Below are 20,373 nucleotides of genomic sequence, written 5' to 3' on the forward strand. Positions count from 1 at the left end.
AAAACGACATTAACTTCATCTGTGTTCTATTGTGTTTTTATTTATTTTGTTAAATATTTTTCAATAACATTTTAATCTGGTTTGAACTTCTTTCCAGAGCATTCAGGGTATTAAGTCTCAGTGCTGGCTATTGTTTGATACCTCTACATTACAGCATAAAGGAGAAGAAATAGAGGGTGGTCTTTTTTTTTCCTCTACTTTTCTGCTTTTGAAGGTCATAGAACTTTTTGACATGGAAGAAAATCCATAGATCAATAACCCCACCCAAATGCAATTCCTCAAAGAAAAAGCCATTTCATCATAATGCTAATTTTCATGAGGCACCAGAGATAGGATATACAATATATAATTTTTATTAAATTCCATGAGGAAATTTTTAGTTCCTCCTTAAAACGAATTGTAAACATCATCTTAACTTCACTATGTGTTCATTGCTATCCTTGAGGGTTATAAGATCCTAGATCCTGGACTAGCAGGAATGTGTTACTTCCAGGTTGCTTTAAATCCTAAAATGTTATGTGTGAACAACTGTAGGAGAAAATTGCAGAAATAAAGGAAAAGCTTATTATTGCTGCCTATTGTTACTCTGTAATATAAAGTTACATTTGTCAGCTGCCAGAATTCAGGATATAAAGACTTGGCTTTTACTGGGACCTGAGACGATATAATAGTGTTTGGAAGACCCAAGACTTTTTTTTACTTGGTGAGCATTGTGAAGAGCCCCCCTCATACTCATCTTATCATATCCCTGCTAACTCCTTAGACATCTCCTTCTGAGAACCTCCAAATTGCCTTAACATCCCAGGAGATTCTAGGGACAAGTGCTATTCATCTTTCTTATTACTGTTGTCAATCATAATGATAATTATATTCACTGATAATCACACAATAAAAATTTATATGTACTTAATGTTTTAATTTCAAAAAGAGTTTTTAATACTTTATGACTTTTTTTAATAAAAGTTATTTCATTTAATTCTCACAACAAACATGTAATGCAGGACAGGCAAAGATTCAGAACTATAAATGACCGTATGGTTAATCTAATCTAACTATCTCATTTACAAATGAGAAAGTGTTTTAGAGAGTTAAGATGCTGACTTGCCCATCATTATATGTGACAAAGTGACCATTGGTAGAGCCAAATTCAAACTTAGGTACTCGGCACACCTATCACTCTTTGCATATACTGTCTCCATTTTACAGATGAAGGAAATGAGACTCAGAGTCTTAGTGACTTTTCCTAAAATCACATTTAGGGATAGATCTAAAATTTAAATTCTGACTTTAGATTCAGTGTTCTTTCCACTACATTAAAGGTAGCCTTCAAAATTTTATTGTGATTTAAGGCAAAACTATCATATATTCCTTGTGTCTTTTCCTCCCATTCTTCATACTTTATCTTCCTCTTTCTCCTTGTTTTTGCTTTGGATGTTCAGTTCCATAATGATATAATTAATTATGAACATGTTTATTTGGATATAATTTATTTTCTTTAACAATTTTGCCTTAATTTGAAAAATTAAATCTATATTATAATAGATAAATTAGAAACATCTCTAGAGATTCAGAAACAGTTGTTACAGTAGTATAATCAAGGTTAAAATGTACAAATAATTTCCTTTTTGCTAATAAGAATTAAAAAGATGAGTTTTATTTTTTCTAAATAATAAAATAAGTTCATTAATAGAGAGGGTACTCTTGATGGTTTAAGCTGTTCCTTTTGTCCATAGTTCACAAAACAGATCTGCCAATCTTGCTCAATCTTAGAGAAACCCCACTGTCTCACCTTTGTTGCTAGCTTCATTTTTGGCATATTGCTGCTTCCCATCAAGAGAACTAATATGTTTCATATCATATAAGTGATATGTTTTATGTTTGGGAAAGTATATTAAAATCATTCAAAGTGACTCCATGTCTTTTTTCCTTCTCTGGATCTCTGTACTTCCTCTCTAGCATACAGACTTTGCTAGCTTAAAGAAAATAAAATTTTATTACATTTTAAACAAATGGTAACAAAAGAAAAAAATTCAATCTTAAAACCGTTGCAAACTTGAGACCAGAATATTAAATTTGATAAGATATGAGATTTTATCATATGTATAACAAGGTAAAAAACAGATTTGTGAAGCATTCAGATGCTTCTGTATTATGTCTACTCAATATTAACTCTGGGAGACTTGTATTGGCACTTCCTATTGAAAGCCATCAATTTATACTTTTCTCAGAAGTTTTCTTTTTCAGCTAAACTAAACCCTAAACTCAGGGACTATTTAGAGGTTTACATTATGATAAGATTTCAAACCTAACAATATAGAAAACAATAGAAAGATCCATTCATTTAATTTATATTTACAATTAAACTCTTTGTGATACATAACAAAGTTGCCTGAAAATCATAATTTTGTGCATAATCTTTCTGTGTAAAAAGCCCTGGACTTGGATTCAAAGAATCTTTGTTCAAATACCAACACCAGTACTTATGTGTATGCACAATTTTGGATGATTCAATTAATCTCTCTGGGGGCCACTTCAATTCTCTCAAATATAAAATGAAAGAAATGGCTCATGTAACATCTATGGTTCGTTCCAGATCTAAGTCTATGATTTCATGGACTCAAGATAAAGTCACCACTGTTAATAAAGTTCAGGGGAGACAGAAAATGATTTGTGGACTATTTATTAAACATATATTGTTGTCCCAACCAGCATTATTTTATAGCAGGAAATCTTAACTATGGCCCATGAATAAATTTTTGGGATTCAGGGGAACTGTGAATTTGGAACTTTTATTATTTTGATAACTGTTCTTAATATAATAGATTTCTTTTGTAATCTTATATTTTTCATTTTTATGTATTTAACACAGTATTTGAAGAAGAGTCACCAAACTGCCAAAGGGGGGAGGGTCTATAATACACAAAAAGTTAAGTATTCTTGTTTCATAGTAACATAGTTAATGTATTTTAAGCAGGCCTCATTATTATTTAGTACCATCTTGCTGTAATAGTAACTAATCTCTGGAGATGAAAATCTTGTCTACCTTCTTATTTCTGGAGAATAGAGTGTGTATCCCACTAGGAAGTTTTAATATTCAGGTCAAACAAAAATCAGTTGTGGGCCATAGTAGTAGCAATGATTCACAAGGGACATCTGCAGACGAGCTTTCCTTTCCCATCCTTTTGTGCTATTGTGTATATCCCAACTGAGCTGAAATAAATATTCCTTATTAGGCTTTAAGGGATACAGAGGGAAGGAATATGGGGGTACAGTGGGCCACAAGGGGAAGGTACAACATTTTATGAGGGACTAACATACAGTTAAGGGAGAGCTGCCTTTCTTTGTGCCACATCTGCTCTCTTCTCCCCCACCTCTCCATCCCTCATTGTAGGTCCAATTAGAGAATTAGAGGATGTTTATGAGGCAGCTTCTCTTTATTCCATCCACTAGGTAAGAAACCTTCAGTAACTGGGGAAGAGGAATTTGTATAAAGAGGGGAAGCCATATCACCATTATAAAAATTATGTAGAATGTATCAATTTTTTATAGGCAAACTTTTTTTGGTCAAAGTTTTGTCCACTCAGGAATATATTCATGTTTATAACTCAGTTCCTGTGTCTCCTTTAATTTTTTTGGGGGGAGCTAATTAATGTTATTAGATATAGAATATTTGTATATAGTACAGAAAAATGATTTATGCCTTACTTTTGTTAGAAGAAATTCAACTTTAAAATAAATTCTGGAATTTAATGTTAGGTGTTACATATTCTCTTAATCTATTCTAGTTGTAGTTATATATAATCTGTTAAATCAGAATGGGTAAGCAAACTTCAGTCTACGTCAATTCATACAAAAAAATTACAAGTTTATACCTTGTGTGATTGAGATAAGAATTCTTCAGTCTTTTTTTTTTTTTTTGCAATGGTAATCTGTCCCTATGTTTTACCTCATCATTTACGTAGCAGTCTAAAAAAATTTCACTCAGTAGGCCCAATCACTGAGATGGTGTTTTATAACCTAACTTGTAATATATGAATTATGAAGATCACAGTAAATTGGGTTGGCTGAGTTTTATCTGCCAGTCATGCTTTACATTGATTTAGTGATTCAAGGTTTAAATTCACAACAACATTTTTGTGAAATAGAATGGACTTCTTTGTTCTAAGCAACCTTTTGAACTAAGACGTATACGTAGTTTGGTTTTAAGCAAGACGCAAATGGCTTAAGTTTTTTGTTGTTTTTTTTAAATTATTACTGAGAGAAGTTTTGTGCTTGTTTAAAATGCCAAACATTTCCTGTCTCTGCCTTTTCAAATGAATATTTTTATGTGGTTAATATCGCCTTATGATTATATATCCTGTTGGAATCTAATACATTTTTGTCTGTGTTAATGGTTTGTAGAAAAAATGTCTAGAATAGCAGCAAAATAAATATCTCAGTGTATATATTTTTTAACAGTATTAAAGTAAATATTTTGCAAAGTTGTCCTCTTAGAAATTATGGAACCCTTTAAAGAAGTTGAAGACAGGATTTCATATTATGTTATTAATTTTAAGTAGAATGAAATTACAAGATAATTTCTATATTGAACTGAAATAAAAAGAAAATTTCTTTGTCTTATAACTTGGACTAAATATGAAATTGCTGTTTTAAGCAGTTACAAAACCAGCTAGAGATCTTAAAATCCGAGGAAATTAATAGTGTGATAAAATGCAAAAGTTAATTTGAGTCAGCAATGTTTTTATTTTGCCTTTTAATCCATAAAGTCAAGTAAAGCATATTTTAAAAAAATTTAAGGTTCAAAATTAAAAGAACACCGTCAATTCTGACAAGCCTACAACTTACCCTTTCATTAATTATCCCTTTTTATCCTAGTAAATTATCCTAGCCTTCTTGAGTATTTCTTAGGTATCATTTGTCAAATAGAGTTTTTTCTTGAGAGAAAAAAATTTGTTGATATTCATATTTTTGAAAGTAAACATAGTTTTACATCTCTGTAATATATTTCTTCTTTAAGAAATATGTGATACTCAGCATTTGATCAATTGAAAAATAAAAATTACCTGAGAAAGAACTCCCTATATGATAAGATCTGTTGGAAAAACTGGAAAGTCTACCAAATTTAGATTTATACCACATTTTACATCTTATTCCACAATAAATTCAAAATAGAATTCATAATTTGGATATTAGAGATCATACTATTTAAAAAATTAGAAGAGAATCTGGATCCTATGTCTTTCATGGTAATGGACAGGAGACAAATTCTAAGTAAAAGAGATCATTTTTATTACATTAAATTTCAAAGCTTTTTTCACAACAAAATTAATGCATTTTGCAAAAAAAAAGAAAAGGAAAGAGTATGTACTGAGGGAAAAAAACTTTTGTATCAAATATTTCTGATAAGATTTTGATGTTCAAGATATATAGATAACCAATAGAACTACATATCCAAAAGCCATTCCCCAATAATTTAAGTAATTAAAAGAAATAAGCAGTTTTCCAAGAAATTGCAAACTATTCCTAACCATATGAAAAAATTATTATAATCAAAACAACTCTGAGATTTAACAGATTCACAAAGATGATGAAACATGGGAGTAGTTGGTGTGGAAAGATGAGAACATAAATACATTTTATTTGTGGAGTATGAATTAGTCAAACCAGTGTGACTAAAATATTCATAGCCTTTATCCCAGAGATTCCATTGTTCGGTTTATACCCAGACAGGTGACTGACAAAGCTCAAAACTCCATATTCTTCACAATGTTTGCAACAGTACTTTTTGTGGTAGCAAAGAACTAGAATCAAAGTAAATGCCCATTTATTAGGTAATGGTTATATACAAATTGTGGCATGTAAATATCATGAATAAAACTTTGTTGTAAAAAACAGTAAATTAAATTTCTCTTGTCATGTGATCAACAAGATGGAATGGAGATGAGGCCATGAAATCCTGGGTCCAGGAATCAGAGTTCAACTCCCCTTGTCTTTGCAGTTGCCTAAAGGAAACTCACTGTCACCACATAGCCAATATCATGGTGAGCAGCAGAATGTTGCAAAAGTCTCTGCAGGAGAACTAAAAACATAGATAGGGAAAGAAGTAGGGCATGTATCTGGGTTTGAACTAGAGCTCAATAACACATCTTATCCTCTTCTTTTCCCAGCTCCTCAAGAGACTCAAATTACAAAAATTAACCCTTTAGCGCCTATATAACAGCTCTTTCTCCTCGGCCAGAGATAGATCAATGGAACAGACTAGATAAAGTAGAATAAAAATATTAGAATTTAATAGCTTAGTTTTTGATAAAGTGGATAACATAATCACTTTGGAAAAAACTTATTGAGTCATTTTTTTTCTGCCCATTTCTATTATACACACCAGTTATGTAAGATAATTTTCCCTAACCTTCCTCTGCCTTCCCCTGCCCCTCTGTATATTCCTCTTCCTCTCCCTTCTCATTCATCTTTTAAGATCATCAAAACATAACAGGACTACTCCCAGGCCTTCTCTATAATTTTTACAATCCTTAATGAAAATCAGATTCAAAGGCTACACATATTTTACCTCTCCATGTTAGAATGTAATTAGTTTATCCCTTTTTAGTCTCTTAGGATTGTTTATTCATGCTTGTCTTTTTAATGTTTCTCATCACTCCTATGTTTGCACTTCATGAGTAGTTAGTTCTATTGTTTTCATCAGGAATGCTTAGAAGTCTTTTTCATTCAAGGACATATTCAATATGTCAAGCATGACATATCTCCTATAAGATTATACTTAGGGTATACTTATGCTGGGTAAGTTATTTTTGGCTATAAGTCTGTATCCATTGCCTTCTAGAATATTGTATTCCAAGCTCTCAGCTGTTTTATATTGGTCACTACTAAACATGACTAATATGTAAATATGTTTAAAATTATTGTACATGTATAACCAATATCCAATTGCTTGTGTTCTTGGGAAGGAGGGAGAGAAGGAAGGGAGAGAGAAAAAAAATCACTGAAAAAATGGAATAAAATTCAAGGTATCTCAAAGAAACACAAAGAAAACATATCATGTACATGAAATTTAGAAATTGTTGGGCTAAATGAAAGCCATGACTGAAAAATTAGGCCAAACATGGTATTTCAAGAAGTCATAAACTGCCCAGATCATTTAGAACTAGAAGGCAAAGTAGAAATAGAAGGAATACCACTAGTCATTTTGTAAACAAAATACCAAAATGAAAACTCTGGAGAATATTACAGCCAAAATCCAGAATCCCATGGTAAAAGAAAGAAAATGCTTCAAGCAGCCTGAAAATAAGAATTTAAGTTTCAAGGAGGCACAGTGAAGATAACATATATATACATACACACATAGACACACACACACACACACACACACATATCCTTTATTAGTTTCTCTCAGGGTATGGGCAATGTTTAATTTGCTTTACATATCTGAGTTAGAACCTTTTAGTCTACCTTTCCACTTGTATAAAATCTTGCACATAGTTCAATTGTTTAGTTCCTTTATTGTTTACTGAGTGATTAAAAGGTACTAACATCAATAAATAACAAATATGATAAGACCATTGTCTTCTGATGTGATTTATTTAACTCTTCTTGTTGTGCAGTGATTCTCAGATTTTAGTGTTTTTGTGAGCTAGATTTGTATTACTAAATAGCCAGAGAAATTGTTGGAATCATAGGGAGTAATGTAGAAAAAGATAAATACTGCTATTTCTAAATACCCACCCACCCCACCCCCTTTTTTTTAATAAGTCCTATATAAGCCATGGGATAAATCAGATTCTGAGAGTTGGAAGGGACCTTATCATTTATCAAATACAATCCATAGCTAAAAATGAATCCTTTCTATAACATCCCCAATTCATAATTGTCCAGTCTTCATGGTCTTCAAACCTTCACAGATAGGGAAATTGCTTCTCCTTTCAAAATAGCTCTAAACATTATGAGGTTTTCCCTTCTGTCTATTTGAAGTCTGTCTCTTCTCACTTATACTCATTAGTCCTAGTTCTGCTCAGTAGGGCCAAACAAAGGAATTTCTGTATGTATTAGTATTTGAGATCTTTGAAAATTGCTATCATTCCTTTCCTCTCCCTCAGTCTTCTCTTCTCCAGGTTAAATATCTCCATGTGGTTTGATTCATATTTTACAAATATAGTTCAGTATAATTCCTCCTCCACAGCTACTTTTGATCAATAAGTTCAAAGAGCAGTCATCCAGTCTTTTTTTAGATATTGAGTTTTATAACATTTTCTTTTTATAACAAACCTAAATAGCAAGATACGTACCAAAAAGATTCTTTAAGAGTAGTTCTTTTAAAATAAATCTAAGCTCATATAGAGATAGTTAATATTATTATTAATGACTTTACATGGTAAGTATATTTTAGAATTAGTTATAGAAAAATTATTGCTAACTCCTAATTAATTACCTTTCCTAATAAAGTAATTAAACTTGTACATGTGGTAATGTTTTCAATCAGAGGCATTTCATACCACCAAAGCTGAAGCTGGTCCCCAGAGTTTGGTCCAGGTGTATTCATCTCTGCCTGAAATTCCTCAAGATCAAAATGCTGCAGAATCCTGGGAATCTTTAGAAGCGGTATGTTAAGAAGCATTTTTCTTTTATTGACTATAATTCATGAAAGTAAGATAATATTAATTTTTTTTCTTTTTAGGATTTGTTGGAGCTCAATCAGCTAATTACTGATTTCTCTCTGTTAGTGAATGTGAGTATAACAAACTATTACTTTAACTTCAAAGTTGATAGAGTGACATCATGGAGGTGTTTTTCACCTATAAGCATATGATATTAGCGAGACTTAGAAAGAAGAGTTTATTGATGTTTTGTAGAAAGAGCATGTGTTAACAAGAGGTCTTAGAGCAGAAAGACTGGACAGATGATCCTTGTCTTCAAGTATAATTTTATGATCTGTATAAACATGATAAGCTCATTGATCTCCCCCACCAATAATAAAAAAATCTTCTTTAGCTTAAAGGTGAGGAACTAAGATCAATGAGTAAAGATAATAGGGAACTAGACTTGGGTTTCAAAATAGAAAACCATCCCTCAATATTTGGAGTTGTCCAAAAATTTAATGGTCTGACCTGTGTATAATGTATAGCATACAGTAAGTTCTTTATTACTAGAGGTTTTCTAAAAGAACGTTAGGTGGTCACTTGGGTAGGCGTTTAAGTGACCATCAAAGTTATATAATTATTTAGTGACAGAAGTCACTAGATTAAATTAGATTAGGGATTAGAAACGAACATTTCTGATTTCTAGGGTAGGATTCTATCCATGGCAGTGTGTCAGCCCAACACTCTTCTTTTATTCCATCACTAGAAGTAGTAAAGCTTCCTGCACAAAAGTTAATCTGATACAGACAGAAAGAAAGATTTCACTGTATCTTAAGGAGACATGAAGGTTTTGGGGGAAAGAGTATACAATTTGAATCCTGTCTCAGAGTTGGTGAATAATAGCAAAGGTCATAAAGTACTGGTAGTCAGATTTCCTGGAAGGGATACTAATAAGGTTAGTGATTATATAGATATAGCTAGATTTTGTTCTTCATAGAAAATAGTAGACTGTTTGTTTTTCTCTAGGTAACAGACAAGTATAGTCTATCATTATGATCAGCTACAGAGTTTGAAAACATAGTTTAGCAAAATGAGGATTTGTTGTGAGTGCGAATATGAAACATTATTGCCAGAAGATTCTGAAGGCTAGCTGAGGATGTTACCTTTCTTTCATAGACAATAAACCCACAAATAGTCCTTCTATCAGGGAGAATCCTTAAAAAAAAAAAGGAAAGAAAAGAAACAGAAACCTAAGCCTCAGAAAGAAAGTGTTAGGCAAACTACTGCTGCTTTTAATCTCCCTCCCCTATCCCTAAAAAAAAAAAAAGAAAAGAAAAAGAAAAAGAAAAGAGATATCAGCAAAGAAAGCAGTGTGAGCCATTATGGTGGCAAGATTTCCTCAACATCAGAAAGCCAACTAGAATTTTGAAGAGTGTGAATATAATTGTCCCAGGGGTTCTTTTCTTCCTCTATAAGAAATTGTGCCATTTTATATTTTGCCATTTTATAAGCCAGAACTATTCATAATTAAAAGTAAAGGTACAAGATTTTCCCATAGCAAGAGATAAGAAAATATGCCATTCCTTTCTCTTTTTTTTTCTTTTTTTTTTTTGCTGAGGCAATTGGGGTTAATTGACTTGCCCAGGGTCACACAGCTAGGAAGTGTTAAGTGTTTGAGGCCAGGTTTGAACTCAGGTCCTCCTGACTTCAGGGCTGGTGTTCTATCCACTGCACTACTTAGCTGCCCCCATATTTGATTTTTTTTTTCCTGAGGCAATTGGGATTAAGTGACTTGCCCAGGGTCACATAGTCAGGAAGTGTTAAGTGTCTGAGGCCAGATTTGAACTCAGGTCCTCCTGATTTTAGGGCTAGTACTCTAACCACTACACCAACTAGCTTCCCCCCTTCCTTTCTTTAATATAGAAGTGAAGGATAATGTTTTGGAACATTGCACATACTTTTAGACTTAGTTTTGCTGTTTTGCTAACTTATTTTGCTGAACTGCTACCCTCCCCCGCCCCCTCCATTTTATTTTCTTAATTGTAAAAGAATATATATTTGCCACAAAAAGTAGTAATACTTTTCTTTTTAAATAAAAGCCCCACTAGACCTTATCAAATCAAGGTATTTTGTGATGTGAATAAGTCTCCACTCCTAGTAGTGTATGATGGCTGATCTGGGATGGAGTGGTATATAATCTTTGTTCATTCAATAAATATGCTTTAGATCAAGACATTGTGTTATCTCCAATATAATATCCAATATATTTGGAGAGAAGTTCCTTTATATTTCTTCTCTGAATTCTGAATCTTGGAGATAAACGATAATTAGTAGCAATCATGTAAAGATCTTAAATGGGGAAGGAGGCATAGAAGTACCTTCTTTGTTAGAAATTTCATTTGCTACTTTCCTGAAGGCCAATACTTTGGGCTTCATAATTGACCAGAAGTTTGTGAGTAAATGGTTAAGGGCCTCTGTGTGTGTGTGTGTGTGTATGTGTGTGTGTACATATAAAATTGTTAAGGGTCGTTATTGGACATTTTTAGAGTGAAGTTTAATGTGTGGAATCCATCCATGTACAAGCTTCTTGTTCTCAAAAATTTTCTGAAAGGGAAGACTTCAATTGGAGATTTAACATCTGGGAAAGAGATCATTAACAAGAGAGAAGGGAATTTATAAAAGAAAGTGTATGGGACATGATCAAGGGATATCAGCCATCAAATAGGGGAGAAGTGCTAGGATTGAAGGGCAGTTAGGGAAAAAAAATGGCGGCTTCTAGAAGAGATTGCCTTTATGATAATACCCCTTCATTTATGTAGGCAGAACGATCTAAGTAGAAATTTTAATTGCAAGATTGAAGAAATATCAGGAAAGCATTGAATATTTAAATAAGGTATGAAGGAGAGAAAATGTCAACAACAGAAATCATGCCAGCTATGGAAAAGAAAGTACAGGGATGTTTCAGTTATGAAAATGGCAGCTGGGATTATAATTGTGTTTTCTGTTTACAGCATCAGTATAAGAAGCTGTTAATATAAGTTATTAAAACTGTACTTAAGATTGGCCTAAGATTGAATTATTACAAAGTAAATCATTTGGCTCTAAAGAGAGAGTTCTCTCTCAATTTTAGTCACAATTCCTATTGTTCTGTGTAATTACCACTATTTTGTTTTACTGTTACATTTAGTTGATATTGATTCATCAACTTTCTATTTTCTCTCATTTCTCTAAATGTGAAATATTTTAATTTGTCATTTTATGATGCATTAAACTATTAAAAACTAAAATCATTTTTATTCCACTCCACTATAGTTTAGAAGGGGAAATGCCTTTTGTGGAAGTTAAAATAAGTATATTACATTCAGAGAGATTAGAAGTACTAATTTGTATTTCTAGACTCAGTGGCATTTTCATTGTAATATAACCTGTCCCTGTTTTAAACCTAATGTTCAGAATTTCAGAATAGGAAGTGTGGAGGTTTTTTGGTAGGTTTTTTTGTTTTTTGTTTTTTATTTTTTTTTAAAGCAAACACAGCATGCCACCTAGATATTTGTTTGTTTTTTTTTCTTTTCTTATTCATTCAAATAATAGCAAATTAATTAATAAAGAGCCCAGTTTAATATGAGATATAATTTTCTATAAAGGCATTACCCTTTTATTACTTAGTAGTTAAACGTCCCTTTAAAAAAAAAAAAAGTAAATTCATACTTTCCAGTATGCTTTATCAGATGCTCTTAATGAACCACCATTAAGACTGCAAGGCTACAATACATGAAGGCCCTGATTACAGGAATTAAAATAGTGTGTATTGGCTTACTGCTGCTTCCCAGCAGGAAATCTCCCTCATAATTCCTTTGCATCTAGTCTCAGCAGGAGAAGATTGACAGCATCGAAGACCATGTCAACAGTGCTGCTGTGAATGTTGAAGAGGGAACCAAAAACTTGGGGAAGGTAAGGCTCTGCTCCTGCTGACAAATCAATGGTCCTCTGCCTCCCAGGAATCTTCAGTATTAACCCCATTGATCTGCCCTCTTTAATGTTGAGGGAACTAGCAATTAAGGAAATAAGGAAGAAATGGCACATAGGTAGTAAAAGAAATCAATGATTGTTGTAATATTCTACCCCACGAGTCATTCTGTCAAAAGGGATTTTTTTCTTTTTCTTTTTCTTTTTTTTTTTTCAAAAAGAGAGTAAACTGGAGCCTTTTGGTGATGAGCATTTCTGATATATAGCTCAGAGGAATTATCAGAAAGAAGGGCCCCAGCTAGTTTGCAAGAACTAAGGAAAGGCAAAATGAATCAATCTGCCAGATACCATAACAGCTCTGGGGTCATCTGTGACCCAGCGTCCCAGTGGGCTTTGAATCTCAGATGTGTGAACCACAGTAATTTTTTTGTGTATGTGCACCAAAAAAGGTCAAGGGGCATTCAGTACCTGTTGCCATTCATTTAAATAAACCCATCAGATAATTAGTGAATTATTTGTTTTACAAGTTATCTAGAGGCCATTTAAAGTCTAGTCTTTCTTTATCCATCTGAGTCCTGAAGCCTTCAGCAATAGCAGCACCCAGTCTTCTTACTTCTAGAATATTCTACTTTTTTTTTCCATAAGTACTATTCTGAGGGTTAAGTACATACATCCCAAGAGTTAAATAAGCATTGCCAGGAGTAATGAAGGAAAAATGCACATCACTACAAGCAAATATTCTCAATTCCATTTCTAAATTGAATTTTTTTCTTTCTTTTTTTTTTTAACAGGCTGCAAAATACAAGCTGGCAGCTCTGCCTGTCACAGGTGCAATCATTGGAGGAGTAGTAGGGGGTCCACTTGGCCTCTTTGCAGGCTTCAAGGCAGGAATTGCAGCTGCAGTTGGTGGTGGGTTGTTGGGCTTCACAGGTGGAAAATTGATACAAAGAAAGAAACAGGAAATGATTGCGATCACTTCCAGCTGTCCAGATCTTCCTAGGCAAAGTGACAAAAAATCCAGCTGAAAACCAGACCTGTTTCATTAGGATCCCTATAGCAGTTTGCCAACAATGATGGACTCGCAAGTCAGCTCATGGAAGACAAGTTTACTCATTGACACAAGGAACGTAGACAATCATATGGAATGGAAATGGAATCCGAGGAAAATTTTGTCATTTGACAGAGTATTAATTGGGATATTTGTGTTTCAGTAGCCCAGGTCTTAAGAACTGCCTCTCAGGTGAAGTTCAAAGATGGCTGTTAAGTTACAAATTTTCTACTTATGTGATGGTTGAGTTATGACCTTCACAAGGACTAGGATCATTTGCCAGTCTGTCAGTGTTTAGTTTTAAGGTAGGTTTAAGGGATATTAGAGAAATGTTTCCCTTATTTACCCTGACTTGAAAATCTAAAGAATTGGCAAGTTTGTAGGAAATTATTTTAACTATAGAAAGAAAATGAAAGTTATTCTACAAGCCTTTTCTTGGGGAACTGGAACTTGGTCTCTGGGTGGAAGTACAATTGAGATGTCATCATGTTCAGTGTGTGTCTACTGGGTGAGACTGCTACAGTCTGGCACATGCCCAGGGGACTGGTGTGAATGAAACCCAGCACAACACAGCCTTACCCTGCCCAGAACTGTTAAAAGATTGAAAAGACAGTCATATCCTTCATATCTTGTTTTCTTTTCTTTTTTTTCCCAAAACATCTCCTACCTCTCTTCCAAGCTTTCTATTACTTTGAACTTGCCTTCTTAACTTTTTTTTTCTTCTGCCTCTCTTTAAATAAAAAAAATAAGTGGTAGGAGACTTCCTTTGCCAGTCACAGACATTCCTGCTAATCTCTCCCTACATTTTCAAGAATCCTTTGCTTCTTTTGGAAATATTTTAAAAGATTAATTCAACAAATCTACAAAGAAATTTTATTTACAGTATGCACTTTACACTTCTTTTTCTCTGTACTTACTTTCCTAAACCTCCATGATAAAAAAAAAGATCTAATCATCATTCAGTCTGTTTTAGTGTTTAAGTCAGAGAGGGGAAAGAGCCAAAGTTACTTTTTTTTTTTTTTTTTTTTTTTTGGCAGTTTTCAGTCTCAGGACATCAGTGTACTTCTTGAAAGTAACCTGCTAGGGAGCCAAGCCTTGTCTGAAAAATCTTCCCCTTAAGTAACATTTTAAGAGAAGAGAGAACTTTAACTGCTTATCTCATCAGATTAATGTAAAAAGGCCTTGGAAGTTTTAGTGGACTTCAAGACCAATATGAGCCAATAGTGTTATTTGACAGCCAAAAAATCTAATGCATTCTTAGGCTTCATTGATAGAAGTGTAGTGTGCTGATCAAGGGAAATCATTTGGTCAGCATTTATTAAGGGCCCGTGTGCCAAATACTTTGCCAAGCAAAGGATACAAAGAAAGGCAAAAGATATTCCCTACTCTCAAGAAGCTCACAGCGTAAAGGAGAAACCTACTAGATTCTGTGTGTGTTGTAACACATACATCCCCAGTTCTGTATTCTGTTCTTAGGGCCACATCTCTGGAAAGAAAGTGACAAGTTTATGTGCATATATAAGAGGATGGCCAAGAATCTAAACCAAGGGTATTAAGTGTATAAACTGTAGGCCACATGCAACCTGTAAAATTCAAATACTACCTAAATAAGACTAAAATGCAGTTAAGAAATATTTGACACAATAAAACATAGATAATATTACATTTTGAAACTAAGTCAATATGTGGCCCACAAAAATTTTTATGTACATCAGCTGGCCTCAATTTCTATTTAAGTGAATACCACTTATCTAAAACATGCTATATGAGAGTCAGGTAAAGATGGTAGGAATGTTCAACCTAGAGAAGAGTAAATTTGGAGGATATGTAATAATATCCATAAAATATTTGAAAGGCTATTAAGCCTTTTTTTTTCTTGGTCTCAAAGGACCTTTTGAACAAAAACACTTAACAAGGTTTCTTAAGTAAAAACAATGGCCTGCCTATTTTATCTTTTTACTTACCTTAAACTATTTACTTATCTTTTTACTATCTAGCCATTCAAGGATCTCTCCAGATTATTAACAAGCTATTTAAAGATTTCACAAAGGTTTGGGTTATACTTACCTCTTTTCCTTTACCCTCCATTTCTTCCCTATTCTCTCCCTTTTTTCTCTTTTACACACATACACACACTTTAACAATTTTCTTATTATGTTTATCTTTTGGGTGAGGAGAGAGAAATGTCTCTTCTACTCTAGCACCAACTTGAACAAAAGGTAATAGGTTCCTCTCAGGTGAAGTTCAAAGATGGCTGTTAAGTTACAAATTTTCTACTTATGTGATGGTTGAGTTATGACCTTCACAAGGACTAGGATCATTTGCCAGTCTGTCAGTGTTTAGTTTTAAGGTAGGTTTAAGGGATATTAGAGGAATGTTTCCCTTATTTACCCTGACTTGAAAATCTAAAGAATTGGCAAGTTTGTAGGAAATTATTTTAACTATAGAAAGAAAATGAAAGTTATTCTACAAGCCTTTTCTTGGGGAACTGGAACTTGGTCTCTGGGTGGAAGTACAATTGAGATGTCATCATGTTCAGTGTGTGTCTACTGGGTGAGACTGCTACAGTCTGGCACATGCCCAGGGGACTGGAGTGAATGAAACCCAGCACAACACAGCCTTACCCTGCCCAGAACTGTTAAAAGATTGAAAAGACAGTCATATCCTTCATATCTTGTTTTCTTTTCTTTTTTTTTCCCAAAACATCTCCTACCTCTCTTCCAAGCTTTCTATTACTTTGAACTTGCCTTCTTAACTTTTTTTTTCTTCTGCCTCTCTTTAAATAAAAAAAATAAGTGGTAGGAGACTTCCTTTGCCAGTCACAGACATTCCTGCTAATCTCTCCCTACATTTTCAAGAATCCTTTGCTTCTTTTGGAAATATTTTAAAAGATTAATTCAACAAATCTACAAAGAAATTTTATTTACAGTATGCACTTTACACTTCTTTTTCTCTGTACTTACTTTCCTAAACCTCCATGATAAAAAAAAAGATCTAATCATCATTCAGTCTGTTTTAGTGTTTAAGTCAGAGAGGGGAAAGAGCCAAAGTTACTTTTTTTTTTTTTTTTTTGGCAGTTTTCAGTCTCAGGACATCAGTGTACTTCTTGAAAGTAACCTGCTAGGGAGCCAAGCCTTGTCTGAAAAATCTTCCCCTTAAGTAACATTTTAAGAGAAGAGAGAACTTTAACTGCTTATCTCATCAGATTAATGTAAAAAGGCCTTGGAAGTTTTAGTGGACTTCAAGACCAATATGAGCCAATAGTGTTATTTGACAGCCAAAAAATCTAATGCATTCTTAGGCTTCATTGATAGAAGTGTAGTGTGCTGATCAAGGGAAATCATTTGGTCAGCATTTATTAAGGGCCCGTGTGCCAAATACTTTGCCAAGCAAAGGATACAAAGAAAGGCAAAAGATATTCCCTACTCTCAAGAAGCTCACAGCGTAAAGGAGAAACCTACTAGATTCTGTGTGTGTTGTAACACATACATCCCCAGTTCTGTATTCTGTTCTTAGGGCCACATCTCTGGAAAGAAAGTGACAAGTTTATGTGCATATATAAGAGGATGGCCAAGAATCTAAACCAAGGGTATTAAGTGTATAAACTGTAGGCCACATGCAACCTGTAAAATTCAAATACTACCTAAATAAGACTAAAATGCAGTTAAGAAATATTTGACACAATAAAACATAGATAATATTACATTTTGAAACTAAGTCAATATGTGGCCCACAAAAATTTTTATGTACATCAGCTGGCCTCAATTTCTATTTAAGTGAATACCACTTATCTAAAACATGCTATATGAGAGTCAGGTAAAGATGGTAGGAATGTTCAACCTAGAGAAGAGTAAATTTGGAGGATATGTAATAATATCCATAAAATATTTGAAAGGCTATTAAGCCTTTTTTTTTCTTGGTCTCAAAGGACCTTTTGAACAAAAACACAACAAGGTTTCTTAAGTAAAAACAATGGCCTGCCTATTTTATCTTTTTACTTACCTTAAACTATTTACTTATCTTTTTACTATCTAGCCATTCAAGGATCTCTCCAGATTATTAACAAGCTATTTAAAGATTTCACAAAGGTTTGGGTTATACTTACCTCTTTTCCTTTACCCTCCATTTCTTCCCTATTCTCTCCCTTTTTTCTCTTTTACACACATACACACACTTTAACAATTTTCTTATTATGTTTATCTTTTGGGTGAGGAGAGAGAAATGTCTCTTCTACTCTAGCACCAACTTGAACAAAAGGTAATAGGTTCCTTTTATGGTACACATTCATCCAATTGGTTAATATAATAGAGTAGCTGTTGTGAGAATGATGAGTCATATGATATCATAGTGAGCTGGAGCTCCTGTGATTCCTCTAGGTTTGAGTTTATTTCTAGGAATTTCTGTTCATCCTTAATTTGTGACATTAGTATAAGATCTAGAGAGAACCATGATTTTATTATTAAAGTTGTTATTCATTCTCACCAGTTTTACAAAATCTCAGGAAAGAGAGCACTATTTCCCCTTCTTTATGTGGCCCTTGTATTATTTGCTATCTGCTTCAATATCTATTGTCTCCCATCTGCTATTACCCTGTCAGGTTTTAATACAACATTGTGTTAATATTTATATCTGAAAGTTTCCATATAGCTCCTTGGAATACTTATGGTTTTGGTTTTGGTTTTTAGTTTTCCAATCTTTCCTTGACACAAGGGTTTGGGAAAAGCATTTCAATTAGGATACATTTAATCAATTCTTGATTTAACAAATTTTAAATAAGTACCTACAACATAGCTGCCAGACATTGTGTTGAACATTGAGGATAATAACAATACTACCCCCAGAGTTAGCTGAGCTCTTCAAAATGTTATATAGGCAGCTTCAATGAATAGAGAGCATTGAGTCTGGAGTCAAGAAGAGCTGAGTTCAAATCCACCTTTAGACACTAACTCTGTGACCTTAGGCAAAGCCACTGTCTCTCTTTTTTTTCTCATGTGGAATATGAGGATAATTGTAGCATATACCGTCACATATACCTCCCATAGCTGTTGTAATAATAAAGTGAGATGTTTGCAAAGCACTTTGCAAACCTTAAAATGCTATATGAATGCTAGCTATGGTGACAATGATGATGTTATATGTTAATTATGGAATGGATCCCATTTCTAATACATGTTCTATGTCTGGGAACTCCATCCTTTCACCTTTTTTGCTAAATTCAATGTTATTCCCCATCATTTTTCCTTCCACATGACCTCCTGATTGTTTCCATGTTAATCCACTCCTAATCATCTATCTTAACACTGGGCATTCTTCATGCCCTGCTTCTTAGATGGCACTCTTGAGTCATTGCAATTGAGATATATAAAGCTAATGGGTGTGGGAGGGGGGAGTTTCAGTGACTCAGAAATGAGATGGGACTTCCTAGCTAAACTCTTAGATTACTATTTTTAGAATTAAGTTGTTGCTACCACTCTTACTAAGAATAAAAATACCTCATTTGCATTACTTTCTATGCTTCCCAAATCAAGTTTTTGTTTAAACAATAGATAATAGATCCAGAAGTGTAGAGAAACCTGAAAATGAGAGAGGTCCATAATGAGAGTATTTACTTTACTTTCACTGGTGATACTCCTTGAAATCTTTATTTGAAGAAATAAACCAAGCCAACTAAACTCATTCCTACTATTCTTCCTACTGTCCCTTCTCCCCTACCCCATTTATATGTGTTATTCCCTCATTAGAATGTTTCCTGAGGGAAAGATTTCATTTTATTGTGGTTTGTATTTGTATTCTTAGCATTTAGTGCAGTGCTTGGCTGTGGTAAGGACTAGGTACATGCTTTATCTCTCTACAACAGGAAGATGATAGATTTAGAGTTTCAAGGCACCATAGAAGTCAATTAGTCCAAAGGCATATATGTAATAAGTAACAGTGCTTGGGAGATTCCAATCCAAGTTCTCTAATTGTGCTAGCATGCCTCTACTAAGGTGGTAGGGAGAAGCTCTGCATGTGCTCAACTTGTTTGAGAGATTCACTACTCTTAGGAATTAAATTCTGCATAGTCAGTAATCACATTTAAGATATGCTGTATTTCTGGACAAGTTGTTTTAAGTTATGTATCTGGGAAAATGACATGTTACAATTGATTTTCCCATAGGACAAATGGTCATAATAAGGATTTATATTCCTTTCCTAAGAGAGCTTAGTGATAAACTTTTTGAAAAACTGCTATGTGCTGTAGTTCTTCAATTACAAATTATGTGTGTGTAAGTATAGATCATTTTTAGTTGGAGTAATTTTTTAATCTTAACTATTTCAATATATTTCCTTTGTAATCACATGTGTTTTCTATATTTAATATTTGAAAGAATCCGTGAGACTGACAAAGGGGTACTTGACTTGAGTTAAAAATCCATACTATACAGTATAAATGTTTTCCAAAGACTATTACTTAAACACAATGGTGAAATCAGTTCTGTAGTTGTCTCTGTATATGCCATCATCAAATATATTTATTTATTTTTAATGTTGTTTTCTATTAGTAAGAATATAATCCTTTGAGGGATAGAGACAAGAACTGTTTTTGTCTTTTTATCCCCAGTGCCTAGTATGGGGACTTGTATTTAGTAGGCTCTTCATCAATACTGGAGAGTTGTGAAGTCTGGGGGAGAAGAGAAGAACTTTTTTATTCTCTGTATCTTCTTTAAAAACAAAAAAAAAAACAGGGAAAGTGTAAATTGACATAAGAAGGGACTTAAATGAATTCAT

At 33.5% G+C, this 20,373-nt stretch overlaps 1 protein-coding gene across 2 annotated transcripts in view; it reads left to right on the forward strand.

Annotated features, from left to right (window-relative positions):
- Positions 1–14,374, forward strand: part of STX17 (syntaxin 17) — a 69,734-nt gene extending 55,360 nt beyond the window's left edge. For both annotated transcript variants that reach the window (XM_051966819.1, XM_051966812.1), the window contains exons 5-8: positions 8,495–8,613; positions 8,690–8,740; positions 12,456–12,542; positions 13,349–14,374. In XM_051966819.1, the coding sequence (XP_051822779.1) occupies positions 8,495–8,613; positions 8,690–8,740; positions 12,456–12,542; positions 13,349–13,582 (491 nt within the window). In that variant the 3' untranslated portion in view covers positions 13,583–14,374. The remainder of the gene's footprint in view (positions 1–8,494; positions 8,614–8,689; positions 8,741–12,455; positions 12,543–13,348) is intronic.
- The last annotated feature ends 5,999 nt before the right edge of the window (positions 14,375–20,373 follow it).

Source organism: Antechinus flavipes, chromosome 1, assembly GCF_016432865.1.
Source record: "Antechinus flavipes isolate AdamAnt ecotype Samford, QLD, Australia chromosome 1, AdamAnt_v2, whole genome shotgun sequence".
NCBI classification, from domain to species: domain Eukaryota; kingdom Metazoa; phylum Chordata; class Mammalia; order Dasyuromorphia; family Dasyuridae; genus Antechinus; species Antechinus flavipes.